The 18687-nt window shown below is 41.7% G+C and overlaps 2 protein-coding genes across 6 annotated transcripts in view; one reads left to right on the top strand and one right to left on the bottom strand.

Annotated features, from left to right (window-relative positions):
* Positions 1 to 11390, top strand: part of Pkd2l2 (polycystin 2 like 2, transient receptor potential cation channel) — a 34656-nt gene extending 23266 nt beyond the window's left edge. The window contains exons 10-15 of the mRNA XM_028762773.1: positions 253 to 354; positions 2364 to 2428; positions 3907 to 3964; positions 6669 to 6781; positions 7315 to 7416; positions 10589 to 11390. Coding sequence (XP_028618606.1) covers positions 253 to 354; positions 2364 to 2428; positions 3907 to 3964; positions 6669 to 6781; positions 7315 to 7399 — 423 coding nt within the window. The 3' untranslated portion in view covers positions 7400 to 7416; positions 10589 to 11390. The remainder of the gene's footprint in view (positions 1 to 252; positions 355 to 2363; positions 2429 to 3906; positions 3965 to 6668; positions 6782 to 7314; positions 7417 to 10588) is intronic.
* Positions 8949 to 18687, bottom strand: part of Fam13b (family with sequence similarity 13 member B) — a 94770-nt gene continuing 85031 nt past the window's right edge. For 3 of the 5 annotated variants that reach the window (XM_028762769.1, XM_028762768.1, XM_028762770.1), the window contains 6 exons: positions 16833 to 16916; positions 16489 to 16584; positions 14710 to 14793; positions 14454 to 14617; positions 13101 to 13202; positions 8949 to 11061 (listed from right to left, as the gene is read on the bottom strand). In XM_028762769.1, the coding sequence (XP_028618602.1) occupies positions 10938 to 11061; positions 13101 to 13202; positions 14454 to 14617; positions 14710 to 14793; positions 16489 to 16584; positions 16833 to 16916 (654 nt within the window). In that variant the 3' untranslated portion in view covers positions 8949 to 10937. The remainder of the gene's footprint in view (positions 11062 to 13100; positions 13203 to 14453; positions 14618 to 14709; positions 14794 to 16488; positions 16585 to 16832; positions 16917 to 18687) is intronic. The other 2 variants (XM_028762771.1, XM_028762772.1) reach the window with 2 other exon arrangements.

Raw genomic sequence — 18687 nt, 5'->3', positions numbered from 1 at the left:
TCTGTGTGTGTATATGTGTATCTGTGTGTGTCTGTGTGTGTATATGTGTCTGTGTGCTTGTGTGTGTGTCTGTGTGTGTGTATATGTGTCTGTGTGTGTGTGTCTTTGTGTTTGTGTGTGTGTCTGTGCGTGTGTTGGGATTCTGGGGAATCAAACTCAAGACCATTAACATTCTACACAAGCACTCTAACTTTATTTGCCCACCCCTAAGTAAATTTTTATTGATTAATTATTTGAATATTTCTTCCCCAGAACATGTTCTTGGCAATAATTAATGATACCTATTCTGAAGTAAAGGCTGATTATTCAATAGGCAGAAGGCCAGATTTTGAGCTTGGTAAAATAATTAAGGAGGTAAGTTAATATATTTTCCTAAATATAATTCTAAAAACTGTGTATCATTTAAATCCTCCAGTGAGACATGAGCCCTCTGGGTCTTTTCATTGTTTGAGAAAGGGTTTCAGGTCTACAAGCTGGCCTTAAACTCACTGTGTAACCGAGAATAATCTTAACAGTCCTCCTGCCTGGACCTCCTGGGTGCTAGCATTATAGACCAGTACCACCACATCCGGTTATATAGTGCTTGGGTGGAAGCCAGTGCTTCATGCATGCTAGGTAAGCAGCCTTAACTGAGCTACGTCCCCTGCAGCCCCTCTGGCCTTGACAATTAAACCAAAATTATTTCAGAGTGTCGCATACTAAATACTAACTACAAAGTACTGTCAGATGGTAAATGGAAAGTGTCCCATTGCTCCTAAATGTTTATCAGGCTGGGTCCTAGCAAACTTCCAGACTCAGCATTTGTCTGCCTTGTCTGCCTTTCTCTCCTGAAGTACATGGCAGCATTACTCAGACTCCCCTGCTATTCATGGCAGCGTTACCCAGGCACCCCTAGCTCAAACATCACTGTCCTCGAGGCTTGCAGCCTCTCTGCAGACACGGGTCTTGCTCATGCAGGATCCTTTCAGTTCTCACTGCTTCCAAGAGATCATCAGGGCTTTCATTCCCCACACAATAACACCCCTTTCACCAGTTCTAACCTGACCCCAGGCCAATCCAACTTTGATTCTAGCAGATTCCTTCCGGGCCTGTCAAATTAAGCCCAATTCTTTTCCCCCAACCCCCTGCATAATTCACAGTCCCAAGTGCTGGGATTAAAGGTGTGCGCCACCACCGCCCAGCAACACTTAAACTTTTTAAGGTTTTTAATTGTGTGTATGGGTATGTGTGACCCTCCCTGCCCTCAGATGGAAAGCCAGTATGCACTCATGAGGACAAAGGGAACAGAGAGGATGGACTTGGGGTTCGGAAGCCCTATAGAGAAGAAGACACACAAGGATCAGCTGCAGGGAGGCAGACCAGCTTTACTTGGGATGATTGAGGCTTAAATAGTTTTGGAGAATGGGGAAGGGTAAAACATCCAAGATGCAAAAGTCACTGGCTGCATGTGGCTTATGTACCAGTACCGAAATGTCTCATTAGCCTGGCAAAGCATTTCAGGAATCCCAGGTGCTATCTGAAAGGGTTCTTGGGTTCTTATTGGGAGAAAGGAAGTTGAATCTATAATCTTTTTTTTAAATTATTTATTTAATGTATATGGGTACACTGTAGCTGTCTTCAGACACACCAGAAGAGTGCATCAGATCCCATCACAGATGGTTGTGAGCCACCATGTGGTTGCTGGGACTTGAACTCAGGACCTCTGGAAGAGTAGTCAGTGCTCTTAATCGCTGAGCCATCTCTCCAGCCCCGAATCTATAATCTTAACCAAGGCTACATGACATTTTGCAGGTAGTGGTGTGGGTGTGGTGGGGGTGTTAAACTCTTCAGCCAAGGTCAGAGAAGGGGAAACCCTGCCAAAGAAGGGATTCCTCTGTTATGGCTGAGTTCAGGTTATCCAGTCAATGGTAGACTTCAACTTTAATTAGCAGGGCGATAGGTGTGTCTGTGCATGGGTATGTGCTTGTGAATGCGGGTGCCCATGGAGGCCGGAGGCACTGAATCCTCCTGAGGCTGGAGTTAGAGGTGACTGTGAGTTGCCTTACAGGTGGTGGGAACGGAACTCTGGTCCGGTTCTGAACCAAGTCCCTCTTACCTGGTGACTCATCTCCCCAGCTCACATGCTAGTATTTTTAAATGACCTTTGCCCACATCCCAGTGATGGCCCTGACAAAGCCCCCTGCTCTTTCATAAAGGCAAGATGCAAGATGCACAGTGAGAGGACCACGGTGCTGTGCCAGATGTCTCTTAGGCAGGAGTCTTTACAGCAAACATGTCATACATAGTTCATGTATCTTGATTGAATATGATGACTACAGGAAACAACTTTTGATGAATTCTCAAACTCTTTTTAATTAAACCAGAGCTGCTTTCATGTTCTCGAGAAACTTAGACTCAAGAAAGCTCAGGACACTGAATACAAGAAAACGTAAGATACTCAATTCTTTCTATCATTTTCAAATTCTATAAAGGACATCTTAGTTTCTTTTCTATTGTTGACTAAGGTAACTTTTAGAAGAAAGACTTTGAGGCTTTCAGTTCCAGGGGGTTAGAGAGTCCATGACCATCAGGGCAGGAAGCATGGCAGCAGGCAGGCAGGCATGGTGCTGGAGCAGTAGCGGAGAACTGACATCTGATCCACAAACAGGAGGCAGAGAGCTAACTAGGAAAGGCATGGGCTTTCAAAACCTTAAAGCCTACCTCCAAGTGACACATCACCTCCAACAAGGCCACACCTCCTAATCCCTCCTAAAACAGTTCCATTGACTGGAGATCAAGCATTCAAATAGAGGAACAGATGGTGACATTCTCATTCAAACCACCACATAGATATTCAACTAAGGACAGGGTTACTGCCAGAATTCTATTTGTTATGTGTTGATTATCATGTAATTTATTGGCTTTGTATATCTAAAATCCACTAATACCACTGCCAACTGCAGTGTTGACTACTCTCCACAGACATGCCAACAGGGAGGCCTGCACCTGCTACTGTGCAGTGTATTTAGAGTCTTACCATACATTCTGACCCTGGGAAAAGATCAAAATTCAAAATTTTAAAGTATGATTTCTATATCAGGCGGTGTTGGTGCATGCTTTTACAGCTTCTATTTCCAACTCCTGAGACACAGAGGCAGATGGCGGACTCTGTGAGTTCGAGGCTAGCCTGGTCTACAGAGTGAGTTCCACAACAGCCAGGGCTACACAGAGAAACCTTGTCTCAAAAAAAAAAAAAAAAAAAGTCATGGTTTTTGCTTTAGTATCATAAAATCAAGAAATCATAAATTAGATTGATACTAAAATGGGAACATCTATCAGTATTTTGGGAGAAATGATGAAAGTTAAGGTTGACCGTGAGTCTAAGCACGTCAGCTTCATATAATATCCAGTGAGCTTTGACGCCATTGTGCAACTCTCTTTTAACACGTGTGTGGAGCTGATGCGGACTCCAGTGGTAGAGGACACGGCCCCTCGTGAGGCTTCAGACATGCCAGAGGCAGTGGGTTCCACAGAACCACTTAAAAGACAACACACAGCACATGTTTTGCCACAAGGAAAGGCTCTGGCAGGAGGTTAGGAGAGCAAAGTCCCTTGCACAAGTGTAAGGCAACTCTAGTCTACAAGCAGTACATGTAGTACAGGACAACTCTAGTCTACGACTTACTCAATTATGGAAATAAAAACACTTTACAATCATTTACAAACAGGACTTGTACGTAACATGACGCTTGTGCTTATTAATGACAAGAAAGTGATTACTTTTTATGGCTAAGATCCTACTAATTACATTCCCTTAATGAGCAGCATTTGTCATCAGGAAGAAGGCACGGCCCAGCCCTGCTGTAGGCCCCAGTGGTCCTGGTTGCACGCCCTTTTTACTCACATATATTTATTTTGCATTTCTAGTAGGAAAACCACTGGAGACTTGACCCGACAAGCCAGAAAAGAAGGCTTTGATGAAAGTGTAAGGTTTTAATTCGTTTTTCTAAACACAAGTGATAGCTTTATTAGAAGTCGATTAATAGAAATAATTTATAGCAACAGTTATCACCTCCAATACACCTCTCATAATTGGGAGCCTTTCCCATTTACCACAGTAAACAGCTTATAGGATTTAATATAAATAGAACATTTCTATTAAAAGAACCCATGTCAATTTCCACAAATCTGGGGATTGTTTTATGCATGCATGTGTGTGTGTGGTTATGTCGTGTATAGATGGGTATGTACACAGACCAGACGTATTATCTCAGGAAGGCCCCTTAAAAGTGGGATCTCTCATTGGCCTGAAGCTCACCAATTAGACTAGACTGACTTGCCAGTCCAAAGGTCCTTCTGTCTGGCTCCCCAGCCCTGAGATTAACAAGTGTGGACTACCACAGTCAGCATTTTAAAAAGATTGACTTGTGTATTTGTCTGTGTGAGTATATGTACACATACATGCATATATAGGTGGACTTTGAGTCCCGGAGAGAATGTTGGACATCCTTTTGTAACATTTTCCACAGTTCAAGACTTTCTAAAAATAAGTCCATAATTCAATAAATCACTCCTGAAATAGAAGATGTGAGAATTAAGATTGTATGTATGAAAAACTTCACCTAGCACTGTCAACAGGATGCTCATCCAAATGTTATTATAAAAGGAAAAAATAATCAAGTTAGCATGAAAATGTTCAACATCATAAACCAATAGGGTAACAGCTAGAATATAGTCACAGAAAGATGTCAGACTTCTTATAACCAACAAAATTGTGCTTCAAATATAAAGGTCAAATCCACATGAACTTAAGCGAACACTATAGCTTACTGCAGATTCTTCTAAAGGATGAATGTGAGCCAACCAAAAGATGGTGGAGAACACTAGAGAGAGGGGACTAGGGCAGGAAGTTACAAAGTTAGAGGAGGCTCACACACCTGCAATCTCAGCATTTGGGAGATGGAGGCAGAGAGATCTGGAGTTCAAGGCTAGCTTCAACTGCATAGTAAGTGGGAGATGGCCCAACGGGTAAGAGCACCTGCTTCCCATACATGAAGGCCTGAGTTCAAATCCCAGCATCCATATGAAAAGCAGGGCATATGATACTGTAACCCATGCACTGGACAGATGGAGAGGCAGACCCTGAGAGCTTACCAACTGGGAAATGAGACAGAATGTGAGAAAGACGCCCGAGGTCCTGGTGTGGCCTCTACATGTATTTTCACACATTATTGTGTGCAACAAACACATGCACACAAACTTTTCTAAGGATGAGTTAAACCCATGTACTAATGCACCTACAGTATAATGGGTCTGATCATTTAGTAGTAAACAGTCTTACTGCAAAAACTGGGGAGCTGCAGCCAGCAAGCTTCCCTACCAGCACAGCGGAGCTTCACGTAGCACAGGGCCAAGGGACCATCTTGAAGGTGCTCATAAACAGTAGGTGGGGATCTCCTCAGCTGCCTTGACGGTCTCTGAACTAAATACACTGAGTAACTTCATATGAAGCTGCCCTAGTCCAAAGTGTGTTTACTTTCTAAATTAACCTTGTGAGGTATTTGATTGTACATGTTCATGTGTATGGAGGAGGGCAAAGTCAGCACTGGGTATCATCCTCAGTTGAGACAAGGTTTCACTGAATCTGGAGCCAGCCATGTCTAGACCAGCTGGGATGACAGGTACTCAATGTCACACCTTGGCTTTTGATCTGGCTGCTCAAGATCAGAACTCAGGTCCTCAGGTTTTCCTAGCAAGTGCTTTGCTGAGCCAACTCTAGCTCCTTTTGAGACAGATTCTTGCTATGTTGTCCAGCGTGGCCTCAAATTCTCATCATCCAGTTTTAGCCTCTAGTAAACCAGCATGCACATGCTACCATAGCTGGCTTACTGAAACACTTAGATCATACCCGGGGACATTCCCTTATCCTTTCCTGGGCTGTTCCTAATTTTCACAAATCTGTTTTATCCACCTTAAATTTGAGAAAAATGAGGCAGGCAAGATGGCTGAGCAGGTAAAGGTACCTGCTATCAAGCCTGATTACCTGAGTATGAACTCCAGAACCCACATGGCCCTTTGCCTGTGTGACACACATACACGAATGTGCACATGAAAAACACTGAAATGTAATAGTGTACTTGGACACAGGACAAGTCAGTGGTGGTAAGGACGGCTCACAGGAGGACTCCATGTCAGGAAGGGGCACTAACACTTGTTTTCTAGTGTAAAAGACTTGGGTACACAAAGCACACAAATCATTAACCAAGGCAGGGAGTATTTACAATGGATTGAATCACTTCTGTTCAAGTCTGGCAGAAAAACTGCTGGGAAGGCAAAGAATGGCCACAGATGCATTTTGAAGGATACCTGCTGGTGTATGACTCATGGCAGGCAGAGCACCTGCATAGCATCTATGAGACTCTGGACTCGATACTCAGCACTGAACTGGAGGGGCAAGAGTATTAGTCCTGATTAAAACCAGGAAGACATGCCATGATGCCGAAAGAGGCAAGGAGTGAGGTGAGGTTAGTAAATGATGCCCTTCTGTGCTGCACAGCGCAGCCCTCACAGTCCAGGCTTCAGGGCGACTGCTGGTGCAGGCTACACGCCAGGCTGTGGGAAGCCTGCGATCTTCAGTAGTCTGCTTGGCACATACAGACGGCAGCTGTGCTTGTCTTCTAAACTGACAGGAGATCCAAGAGGCAGAGCAGATGAAAAGGTGGAAGGAAAGACTTGAGAAAAAGTATTATTCTACAGAAATTCAAGACGATTACCAGCCTGTCACTCAGCAAGAATTCCGAGAGTAAGTATTTGTGACATGTACCAACTAGGGTACATGGGACACCAGGATATGCAGAGTGAGGACATAAGTTATATACACTGTTTTCTTGAGCCAGAGTCATATGTGCTATACCTAGTTCCTTTTCATTTTCTGCAGTTTCAAAATTAAAAGTACACAACTCCATTTACTTAGACCAGGGGGCTGTAGGGATGGCTCAGTAATGAATAGCACTGGCTGCCCTTCCTGAGGACCCAGGTTTGATAGCTCACATTCTAACTCCAGTCCCAGGAGACCAATGTCTTCCTTCTGACCTCTCTAGCGCCAGGCATGCATACGGTGCATACATACACAGAGGCAAAACATACACAGAAATGTTGAAAAGTGAAATGCTGTGTTCCACCTCTGGATGAGGGGCACAGCAGACTCCCTCACAGCTTTGCATCAACAGCCTCCACTGGCCTGTGGGATGTGCTTTAGGAGCTTGTCACCCTATCTCCCTCTCAACATACAACAGACAGTAATAAGCCACTGTCTACTTCTAACCTCTCTCCTAGACTCTTTCTGTATGCGGTGGAGCTTGAGAAGGAGTTACATTACGTCAGTTTAAAACTGAACCAAGTGATGAGAAAGCTACACTAGCAGGCTGACAAGTGGAGGTAAGACTGCACAGGAGCCAGCACCCTAGTAAATACTGGGGCATTTACTGTACTGTCCCCTAAACATGCCACCCTCACGGCATATGTCATTGTTCTCGCACAGTGCTGGGGACTGAGCACAGCAGCCTGCACATGCTAAGCACTGAGCACACATCTGCAGCTGAGATGTATTTTAAAGGCACTGAGCCACTATCACTTAGGATGAGTTCCGTGAGTTAAGTGCAGTTTACGAAGTGCTTCCTGTATCTGGACATGGGCACACATAGGATGTTTGTTACAACTAATAAATTCTGGGGTTGTAGAAGGGCAAGTACAAGTTAAAGCTTCTGACTCCTGGGGGCAGAGTTCTAACAGTTGGATGAGATGCAAGATGGTTCTCTCCTGGGTACAGAATACAAGAACTGTGTGGTAGTTTCAACCATATCATGCCCCAGGGTCTCACTTGCTTTAGACATAAGATTCTGAGAGGGTACTATATAGTATATCAACATAAAATAACCTCCATTCTACAAAACCTGAAACTACTAGAAAAAGTCAAATATAGAACTAACTCTGTGGTCAAAAACCATAAATCTAGAACAGCATTTTAAAAACTACGCATGTAAAGCTTGAGAACTTATGTATGGAAATTACAGAAGAGGGCGCTTTGAGAGCCGCCTTGTTGGAAAACTGTGTACGGCTGGTATTGTAGAGACTGAAGGAACTGTTACTCTTCCAAGTTCTAAACGTCCCTCAAGAGTAGCCAGGCTGTGTCCTGTGGGTCTGAGCTCCACCATACTCAACTGCAGCACTCAATTTACTCATTAATAATGCTCAGGGTATATATTTAAAGTATGAATAAGGCAAATATTTTAAAAATTAAAACTTTTGAGGTAAATTTAAAAAAAAAAAGGTTGCTCAGACTTGCCTTTGAAGTCCTGGGCTAGCTGGGACTAGAGGTATGGATATCACACCGTGCCTAGTAAACAAAGGAATTTAAAAATTACCACCCGCCGGGCGGTGGTGGCGCACGCCCTTAATCCCAGCACTTGGGAGGCAGAGACAGGCGGATTTCTGAGTTCAAGGCCAGCCTGGTCTACAGAGTGAGTTCCAGGACAGCCAGGGCTACACAGAGAAACCCTGTCTCGAAAAACCAAAAACCAAAACCAAAAACAAACAAAAAATTACCACCCACCTTCCTCAAAGCAAAGAGCATCCAGGTTTTTTGTTTTAGAATAAAGTAATTCACTGCAACAAAAAAATGACTGACTCTGGCACTGGAAGCAGAGAGGAGCAAGAGGTCAAGGTCTTTGGACCTACATAGCAAGTTCAAGACCAAGATAATAAAACTGTGTCTGGAAAATAAAAATGAAGGTAGTTTGGGTCTTCTCTCTGCAGCTCCTCTAACCAGTTCTAAGGAGCAGCACATGGACTTCTTCCTCTAACTCTGCTGGCCAAACTGTTGAGCAACCTGGTTGTGTCTCCTGACAGCATCACTGGGTAATTTAAATAAGTCTAGAACAATTAATACCTCCTAGAAAAACAAACATACATTTACAATGACTTAGAACAGTAAAGTTCTTTTATTAAAAAAGTCTGTACAATGAAGTGCCAAACAAACACAGCAATGTAATCATAAGATGGACACATATAGATCTGTATCTATATAGTATTTATATATAGATATAATTTTTATTTGTACCAAAGTAAAACTCTCACAAGCTGCCTAAGTATCCCCACTACTAACCGTGAGTCAGTATGAGCACATGGAGGCGTGTGAGCCACTTCACTACTCTACTCAGCCAAAACTAACACTCAACAACCAAATTAGGAAGCAGCTGTAACTCAATGAACCCAGTCAGGCTACAGACTTATAAAAATATTGTACTCAAATAGATTTAGCGTTATAGAGAAGGAATATATTATTTAAAACATTTAAATAGTGCACATGAACATTTTTGCATGTGGTATACAAAATAAAACATTCATAAAAATATACAGTGCACATAAAATTACATGTTGCAATCCTGTCTGGAAAAAAAATAAAAAGTACACCACATGATATGGGTTCAGATCAAATGATACATATTTTTGGCATTCTTAATTACTTTTCTAAAAATACATTATGAATGACCTAGCATTATCAAAAGGAAACCACAGAAACAAGGCTGGATGATGCAGTACTTAAAAAAAAAACCCTCCAACTACATATTCACTACTGCTGGATTTTTCCCTCTCCCCAAAAAAGGCATTGCACACACAAGTGAAATGTGAAGTACTTAGACACACTATTTATTATCAAACTACTTCCTGTCTTACTGTGTAATAATAGTGGCAGCGTTCAAGGTTCATGCTTTCTTCACCTTATTAAATGTTGTGAATTCCATTTGTATGAAACAAACTATTAAGAAAATCATGCATGAGTCATTACATGCAAAGCATGGGCAAAGTGAGACATTTATCAATTCAAAAAAGCACCGGAGTGGGGATGGGGTATGAGGGACAACCCACATCTGTCGTATTAACACAAGTTACTATCCCATAAAAGTGATTAGCAGATTAGCTGAAAAGCCATGCAAAGCCAAAGGAAAGAAAAGGTGCTGAGAGTCTACAGTAAGGACCAGAGCACTGCACACACCCCGTGAGTGGCTGCTTTAAACAGCAAGCTGCTGGGCGAGAGGTGGTCACGTGGAAGTGAAGCCCCTGAATAAACATGTAAAGCCGCAGTGGTCTAGCCCTTAGAGAACACACTGGGGTGTGCTCATTCTTTTGAGGCCCATCTGATGATGCACAGATCTGAGCACCGCCAAGTCCCTCCACACCGGCATGACTGTTTTCTCACATTATCTGGAGGTGGGTTGGGGACAGCACAGGGTTTGATCCAGACAAGTCAGCATTGGAAGCTGGTGACAGTAACTGAAGTCCTGTAGGCAGCATGTGATGTGACTCAGCTCTGTGAGTGATGTGTGCAATGTTGCAGTGACTACGCAAGGCTGCTTTATGCCCTACCTGCTGTTCTCTGCACTCAGTGCTGTGACCACTGAATTGCAAATCCTGGCTAAGTACTATCTGTGCAGGTACCACTTTGGAAATGACACAAAGGTGTTCCAATGCAGGATTTGAAAATTCAGTTTGGTTTTCTATAAAAAAACAATACATGTCACATTTATAGGCTATTCTTTTAAATTTTCAGTCATTTTGTAAGAAAAAGGCAACCAAAGAATTTCATTCAGTGTGAAGATTTTCCTCTCAATTTTCTTCAGTAATACAAAAGAAAAAAAAAGTAAATGAAAAGCTTTATATTTTGAAAGTTCTTGAAGTACTAGATGTATCTGCAGTGAACAGTGAGGGAGCCTGCATGTGTACTGAGTGGCGAGGACCTGCGGTGATGTGACAGCTTCCCTTGCCCTACTGGAACCACAAACAAGGACAACATGGCTTCTCTGAGTGTCTGACAAAGTGAACGAAAACGAGCCAAGTACACATGGTCAACTGTCAGGGAACACAATCACTTTATGATGTCAACTTTCAAGGAACATATATTATATGGATTTTGAAGAGTCTTGTTTGCTGATAAGAACTTCAAGAAGTCTAAGCTTGGCTTTAATTCTCTTGTACTCTTTATATTCCTCAAGCACTGGAACCCGATCCTCCTTCTGGGCATTCCTAGGGAAGATAAAACTCTGTCAAACACTCAGAAGCCTGTTCTAACATGGAGCATATTACAAATGTAAGCTGAAGTAAAAGCTGCTCTGGGCACAAGGCTATTGGACAACTTCACACAGCAAGACCTTCAGTGACTCTGTCTACTAACTGCTTAAATACTGTGACACACTGACCAGTAAGCGGGAGGGTCTAAGTGCTAGCAGGCTACCAGGAGTCATTTTATACATTTAGTAAACCATTCCACCAGTGGTCAGTTTAACTGAAAATGACAGCATCAAATTACCTCAAGTATAATTTTCTTTCAATATAAAGAAAAGTTGTATGGAAAATGCCTTTATATTTCTATTATACTTCTTTAGGAGTACATATGTTATACATATGTACATGCATAAGAGAAAGCCAGAGGTAAACCTTAAGTGTTCTGTCCACTTTGATTTTTGAGGCAGGGTTTGCTTGAAGCGTGCTGAGAAGCTAAGCTAGCTGGCTGTTAAGCCTACTGACACAGTACTTACATACCACCCCATCTGGCTTGGGCTCTGAGGATCAACCTTAGGTCCAGATTCTTCCCCAGCAAGCACTTCATTGACTAAGCCATTTCCCCCAGTTTTTTTTTTTTTTAATCATGTATGTTAACCATGTAAGTGTGAAACTCTAAAAAAGCAGCGGGAGTCAGGAGATGATTTGTTACAGCCACGGGTGTGGTAGGGTCATCCAGTGACCTGTGAGACTTTATTGATCTCAGTCCTACCACTACCTCCTCTTAAGTGTGTGTGCACAGGTACCTGCGGAAGCCACAGGAAGACAAACATTTGGTATTCTCTCTCATTTTTCACCGAGGAGCCTGAAGCTGCTGGGTTTTGGCTGGACTGGCTGTTCACAGGGATGTACCAAACTGTACCTCTCCCCAGCTCCCAACTCTAGGTGTACAAGTCAACTCTGCATACCAGGTAAAGGCATACGGCACTCGTGTCTAGCCACACACCTCCACCTCCAGAAGGAGAGATGTGGATAACCTGACAACTCAAGCTTATCAAAATAGAAAGGAATCCATCTGGGAGTAATGGTGTAGGCCGAGAATCCCTGAACTCAGAGGCAAGTGTGTCTCTTGAGTTTGAGGCCAGCCTGATCTACATAGTAAGTTCCATGACAGCCAGGGTTATGTAAAAACCCTGTCTCAAAAAAACAACAGAAAAACATTCCAGCCAAGGATTTGACTCCGACTGTGGGGTCTTTCCTAAGAGATGTCTTGTACCAGGCAGGATGGCTCCTGCAGGTAGATCTGTGTTCCAAGTTTGGAACACATAGCAAGTTCCAGACATGGCTGCAAAATGAGATCCCATTAAGTTTATAATCACTTCTAAACAATATAAAGTCATCACAGTCTGGTGGTATTTTCCTCACACATTTGAGCTCCAGTGCTACCAACAAGAAAACTGCTACAGGAAAACTTACAAAATATTTATGAGATGTTTACTCCAGTTATGACTTTTCCTTTACTTTAATAACAGGTCTTGAGAGCACACACACACACAGACAAAAATGTTATAAAACTGACCAAGAGAGGTGGTACATGCCTTTAATCCCAGCACTTGGTAGGCAGGTGAATCTCAGTTCAAGGCCAACCTAGTTAGTTCCAGGAGAGACCCTGCCTCAAAAAAAGTTATGAAAAAAAATTTTTTTTTAAAGTTTTTGTCTTTTGAAGTGCTGGGGATTGAACCCAAGGGCCTTGCACATGTTAGGCAAATGCTCTTGCACCAAGCTAGTCTTAACCCTGAAGTGTTACTTTCAAGGCTAACACCCTATAAGCAATATATCTGTAAGTTTTTCTTAGTGTGGGGACCATGCGGGCACATGTGCTATGACATACTTGTGGAGATCACAAGTTGGTTCTTTTCTTCCTCTATGTAGGTCTTGGGGATCAAGCCGGTACAGGCTTGTCAGCAAGCATCTACTCCTGTGTTTCTATGTATTCCACTATCTTAACATACATTTTATGAGTTAAAGGAGAAAGATGTCAACATCTACAATGTTTAACAAACCTTCCATTTTGTTGATAAAACACTTCTTCAAACTCCCGTAACGTTTTACGTAGTTTCTTTTTCTCAGCTCTGGCTTTCCAAAGTTGTTCCAGTAATTCAGGCCTGAAGTTAAAATGGTAACAAAACATAAATGGTAGTTTCCTCATTATAGCCCTGACTACTACAGCTTTTAGAAACATACAATCCAATCAAAATAACTGAGATTAAGGTTCCAGTCTCACTATTTAAACTCTTAACTGAGGCTGGGGAATTGCTCCATTGATAAAGGGGTTGCTGCACAACCCTGAGGAACCTGAACTCCCTCCTCAAGAGCCCACAGAAAAGCTCTGGGTGCAGTGTTGGGCACCTATAACCCCAACTCTTCAAAATCTCTGGCCAGCTAGTCATCAACAAGCCCCCATGTCAATAAGAGGTGCTGTTTTAAAAAAAGGGGTGAGGGGAGGGCGGGGAATGAGAGAGAACTCATTGGTTAAGAGTACTCACTGCCTGCTCTCCAGAGGACACTGGTTCAGTTCTTAGCACCCACAGAGTGTCTCACAGCTATCTGTAATTTCAATCCCAGAGGCCTGAAGACCTCTCTTGACCCTCAAGGAGCACCAGGCACACATATGGTGCAAAGACATAAATATAGACAAAGCACCCATACACATAAAAATAAGCAGGTGCTGGAGAAATAGCTCAGTATTTACAAACACATACTGCTCTTTCAGAAGAAGAGTTTGGTTTCCAGCACCTATGTGTCAGGCAGCTCAAAGTTAGCTTGTAACTCACAACAAGGGAATCACAATATAGTCTTCTGACCTCCAGAAGCCCTCAACACGTGTGTGAACATCCACACAAACACACACAATCAAATCCATTTACAGGTAAGCAGGCCAATAAAGAACAGATTCTCAGTTGGTTCCTATAACTTTGTTATACATTGAATACAACTTTTGATTGAAATACTTAATGAAATAGGAACCACAGCTGAGGAGATGGGCTTATTACCAAGTCAGAGTGCTTCATGACAAGCCCAACACTTGAGACTCATATAAAATGACAACTGACATGTTAAACATCTGTGATTCCAGCACTCTATGGCAATGCAAATGAGGTGGAGACAACACAAAATAGCAAAACAGAGGGTGAAAACCAACATGTAAGGCTGTCCTTTGACCTCCACATACACAATTTTAAAATGGAAAATAAGAAAATGGAGTCTGGGGATGTAGTGTTTGTCTCCCATACACAAGGCCCTGGGTTCCATCCACAGCACCGTGGGGAAAAAAAAATGGAAGGAAATGAAACTCCAATCTGTCCTCATGACTTGCTCTTACCAGATAAGCTAAAATCACAAGCCCAAATACATACATAGAAGCCGCCCGAGTACTTGATAAGCAGAGATCCCGAGCCAGTTTTTCTTGATTTTCTTCAGCATCAGATTCTGAGTTTTCCAAGGACGACTGTGTGTGCACGGCTGTGCTCAAGATGTCACCTAACTCAGAGGAGAGGCTAACACCATCTTCTTCTTCTTCCTAAAATGACAACCAAGCAGAGCCACACAGGCTATGACTTTCCATGCTCCTGTTAGGAATGTAATAAAAGAGTCATTTTTCTACATAAGTACCTTGATTTCTTCAAAAAAGTGTGCCGTTTCTCCTTCTATGATTGGCTGTAACATCTGACCCCGGCGTTTTGTGGAGGGAGACCCCTGTAACATCAGCAACACCAAGTTTTATATTTCACACATTGACAGTTAGTATAACCTTACATTCCTATCATGTAATGCTACTTTCACCTAATAGAGGCACTCAGTCCCCAGCGGCCCCAAAACACAAGCAAACAAAACTCAAAACAAACTAGAAATCATTAAGATAAACACCAAAGTAAAATGAAGTAAAGGTACACACACCCACACACAGACACTCATGGAGTGTGTTTTGTGTTGGCCAACTACTTTTTTGGGTTTTCTTTTTCTTTTCTGAAAGGTTGGGGTTTAGGAAGGCAGGGAGGATCTGGGAAGTTTGGGGGAGGGAAGAATATAATCAAAATATATTGTATGAAAATGTTTTCAATAGAAATAAAAAAAGACATAAAACTTTTCAAAATCGTAATGCATTCCTTAATAAACTCCTATTTTGTTTTTGTAACGCAGCGAAGTCTTCCAGGAGCTCACTCCACACGGCCCATCTCTCACAGTCAAGGGAACAGAGTGGGATGGACGGACGGACGGATAATGAGGGTGAAGACAGTGTTTACTTCAGCCCTCTTCGTTTCACTTTGCAGCACAGGCTGCTTACGTAGATTATGAAATCCTCCTGCCTCAGCTCTCTCACATGTTATGATTATAGGCAAATGCCACCACACCCAGCTAAAGAAACTTTATTCTGAGGTCTGAGAACCCTATAAAATTCTTCTTTAGAAACAAACAAACCAAAAACTAGGGTGTAATATTAACCCTAGAATGCTAGGTAATCATTACACAACGTAACTATATCCTAGCACTCCCTGACTTCTAAGAAAATTGTGAGACTGGGTCATGCTAAGTTTCACCAGCTGGCATCAAACAAACTTACAATCCTCCAGGCAAAGCCCTGTGATTTGTATCTGAGTATTACAGATTTCCATTTTCTTCATGTTAGCATACTCACTGGCCTAACTGATGCTGGAAAATCATGACCTCACAGATTGAAACCACCTTTGACAACACTATAAAACCCCACTTAAAAAAAAAAAAGTTTTTTTTAAATGTACACAAATACGGATAAGCATTTAAAATATTTTATTACATTTCTTTTGTGTATGTTGTATGTGGGGGGAGACAACCTTGAGTCCCATCCCCAACACTCTTACCATGGCACACCCCTTTAAATAAATAAATGATTAAAATCATTTATGTTATAATGTAATTGGAGGTAATAATTATAAATCTATCCAGACACGAACAGAAATAGAGACTAGGTAAGGCACCACGTACAAATACTACTTCTGCCATCTGTGCAGGTAAACCTGCACACAGCATCCCCAGATTTCAGCATTGTTTCCTAACGCCTGTGTTGTTTGCCAAGACTTCATGCCACATGCCTTTAAGTGTTTGCAAGTTGCCTAGAAATACTCACAGGCATTTACCATCCTTTTAAAATCCATTATCTCAACTGAAAACTTTTCATACTTGGCTATGTATGCCTCCAAAAGTACTACTAAAATGTGTTGTTGTTTCATCTGTCTTCCTTCTTAAATATACTTTGTAAAAATGAGTTGAAGAAATACTTGTTCCAGACATGGTCATGCATGACTACAGAACTTAGGAGTTTTTCTTGTTTGGGTTAGTGTGTTCTAAGCCAGTTTTAGCTACAAAGTTGAGACCCGGTCTTTAAAAACAAAATCAAGCATTTGTTTTACTTACAAGGACAGGAGTAATGCTAGCTCTTGTCAGCATCTGTTTTACAAGCCTGTATCTATCATAGAGAGGCTTAACAATGTGCCTTTCTTCCCTGGTCACCTAAAGCCAAAAAAAAAAAAGAAAAAAAAAAAACCAAAACAAAAAAGTGAAGCAACGTAGCCTTACTATCAGAAATCTAGATATCAGAAACAGTAAGCAGTATGACTCCCTCACCCCAAATTTAAGTAGGCAATCTCCCAACTACCGGAAACAATGCTTGATAAAAACAGCTCTAAAGAATACAGACCACCAAAAGTTATTCATGCTCTTTTGTAAGGCAGAAATCAAATTGTCTTAGCAAGAATTACCGGCCTTCCATGCTGACTTTCATAGTAAAGCAGACTTTTCTGCAGAGATGTTTTCTCTTCTATCAAATGATCTTTTGTCATTTTCTAGAATAGGGGGAAAAGCACTGGTGTCATTATTCTTCTCCATGTAATTAGTTAGGTGAGCAGGCAAATGGTTAGTAATATAGACTAGGAAAATACATTTTTTTTTTCTGGATTTGCAGCAACATTTTCAGTCTGCTATACAATCTAAACCTCCTAGTATGCCAATGAATAGCTTTTTATGGCTTCATTTACATTTTGCATGAATTATGAATGTTAGTTTGGGTATCTTAGCCATCTTGTGTTTAATATTCCAATCTATAAATCAGTAATATCCCATTCTTCCTCAAAGGACTCAAAGGACTAAATTCATTGATGTAAAGGCACCTATAACAGTGCTTCTGCATCACACAGGGCACTTTCATACCTGTTTGACATTTTATAATGTTGCAAAGTCTTTTGATATTACAACCACAAATATGGACAGCTAGTTGACTCAGCAAGTTTCCAAGTACCTGACCCACAAGCCTGAACACCTTGGTTCAATCCAAGTTCAGTCTGCAGAGCCAATGGGAAAGGAGAGCTAACTCCTCAAACACCCATATCTACACAGACAGACAGACAGACAGACAGACAGAGAGACAGAGAGACAGAGAGAGAGAGACAGAGAAAGTGAATACAGGCTAGGCACTGTAGTGCATAGGCCTACAATCTACAATCCCAGCATTCCAGAGGGAGAAGCAAGAGGAATCTCGAATTTAAGTCAATGTAGTCTGCATGAGTCCATGGCTCTACTCTACTAAGGAAATCCAAAGCAGTATAGTGTAAAGATCCAAGAGAAAGCTCAATATGTCAATTTGCAACCTTAGACTTCTACTCTATGACCTCATGTTTCCCTTTGCATGGGTGGGCACATTCTTTACAGTGTAATACACTTCTCTTTTAATATTCTGAATGGCAAAACACCCTGGGTATATTTGTATATAAAATTTTCCTTTTGCTCCACAAGCTCAGCCATTATCTCAATGAACCAATTAATGTTCCACAAGATAACTTTCAACTAGACCAAATAAATTACATATTTCCAGGAATGGCTAACAGTTCTCAGTCTCTCACTAGAGGAAATTAGAGATTACAAGCAATTCATCTGAGAGTCACCCTGCATGACAAAATCACTTCAGATTAAATTCATGCACTAGGCAATTACAGAGTGTAGACCTTATAAAATACTGTCATACTATTTTCAAGTTTGAGCCTTAAATCTAGTAGTATAAATCTGAATAAAGCCAATGCAATCCAATTATTTGCAGGAAGAGGAGATTGTTGTCCTAACAAAAAGCAAGAGGAAAAAAAAAAAAAAAGGAGAGATGAGATGAGAATGAGTAACATAGCCCTGTTCAAGGGAAACAAATCCAAAATTTACATCATGAGAGACATATATTATGAAATGTGTCTAGTTCACCAGTTCCTAAACGAAGATTCAGCTGATACTATTTCCCCAGCGATCCCATCTCTCACATGACTTGGTTACCCAATGCTCTGCCTAGATGCCTCATAGAGGGCTTACTTCAGGTGCTGTGAAATCTTAAGAGAGTAAGGCAGAGACCAACAGAACAGGACATGGGACAGTTGTTCTTGGCCTCTATGCACATGGAGGTGCATGAATTCACACGTGCATATACCATACATAAGAGTAACAGTTCCTAAAAAAAATGTAATTCATGTACTCCTGATACCAACAGATCACCTGGTTTTGGGGTTTGGTTTTTGTTGTTGTTGTTTATAGGTTGTTTTTTTGTTTTTCTTTTTGAAGAGAGGGTTTCTTCATGTAGCC

This window comes from Grammomys surdaster, unplaced genomic scaffold (genome assembly GCF_004785775.1).
Source record: "Grammomys surdaster isolate TR1022 unplaced genomic scaffold, NIH_TR_1.0 135, whole genome shotgun sequence".
NCBI classification, from domain to species: domain Eukaryota; kingdom Metazoa; phylum Chordata; class Mammalia; order Rodentia; family Muridae; genus Grammomys; species Grammomys surdaster.
This window is presented reverse-complemented; position numbering and strand designations above follow the sequence as displayed.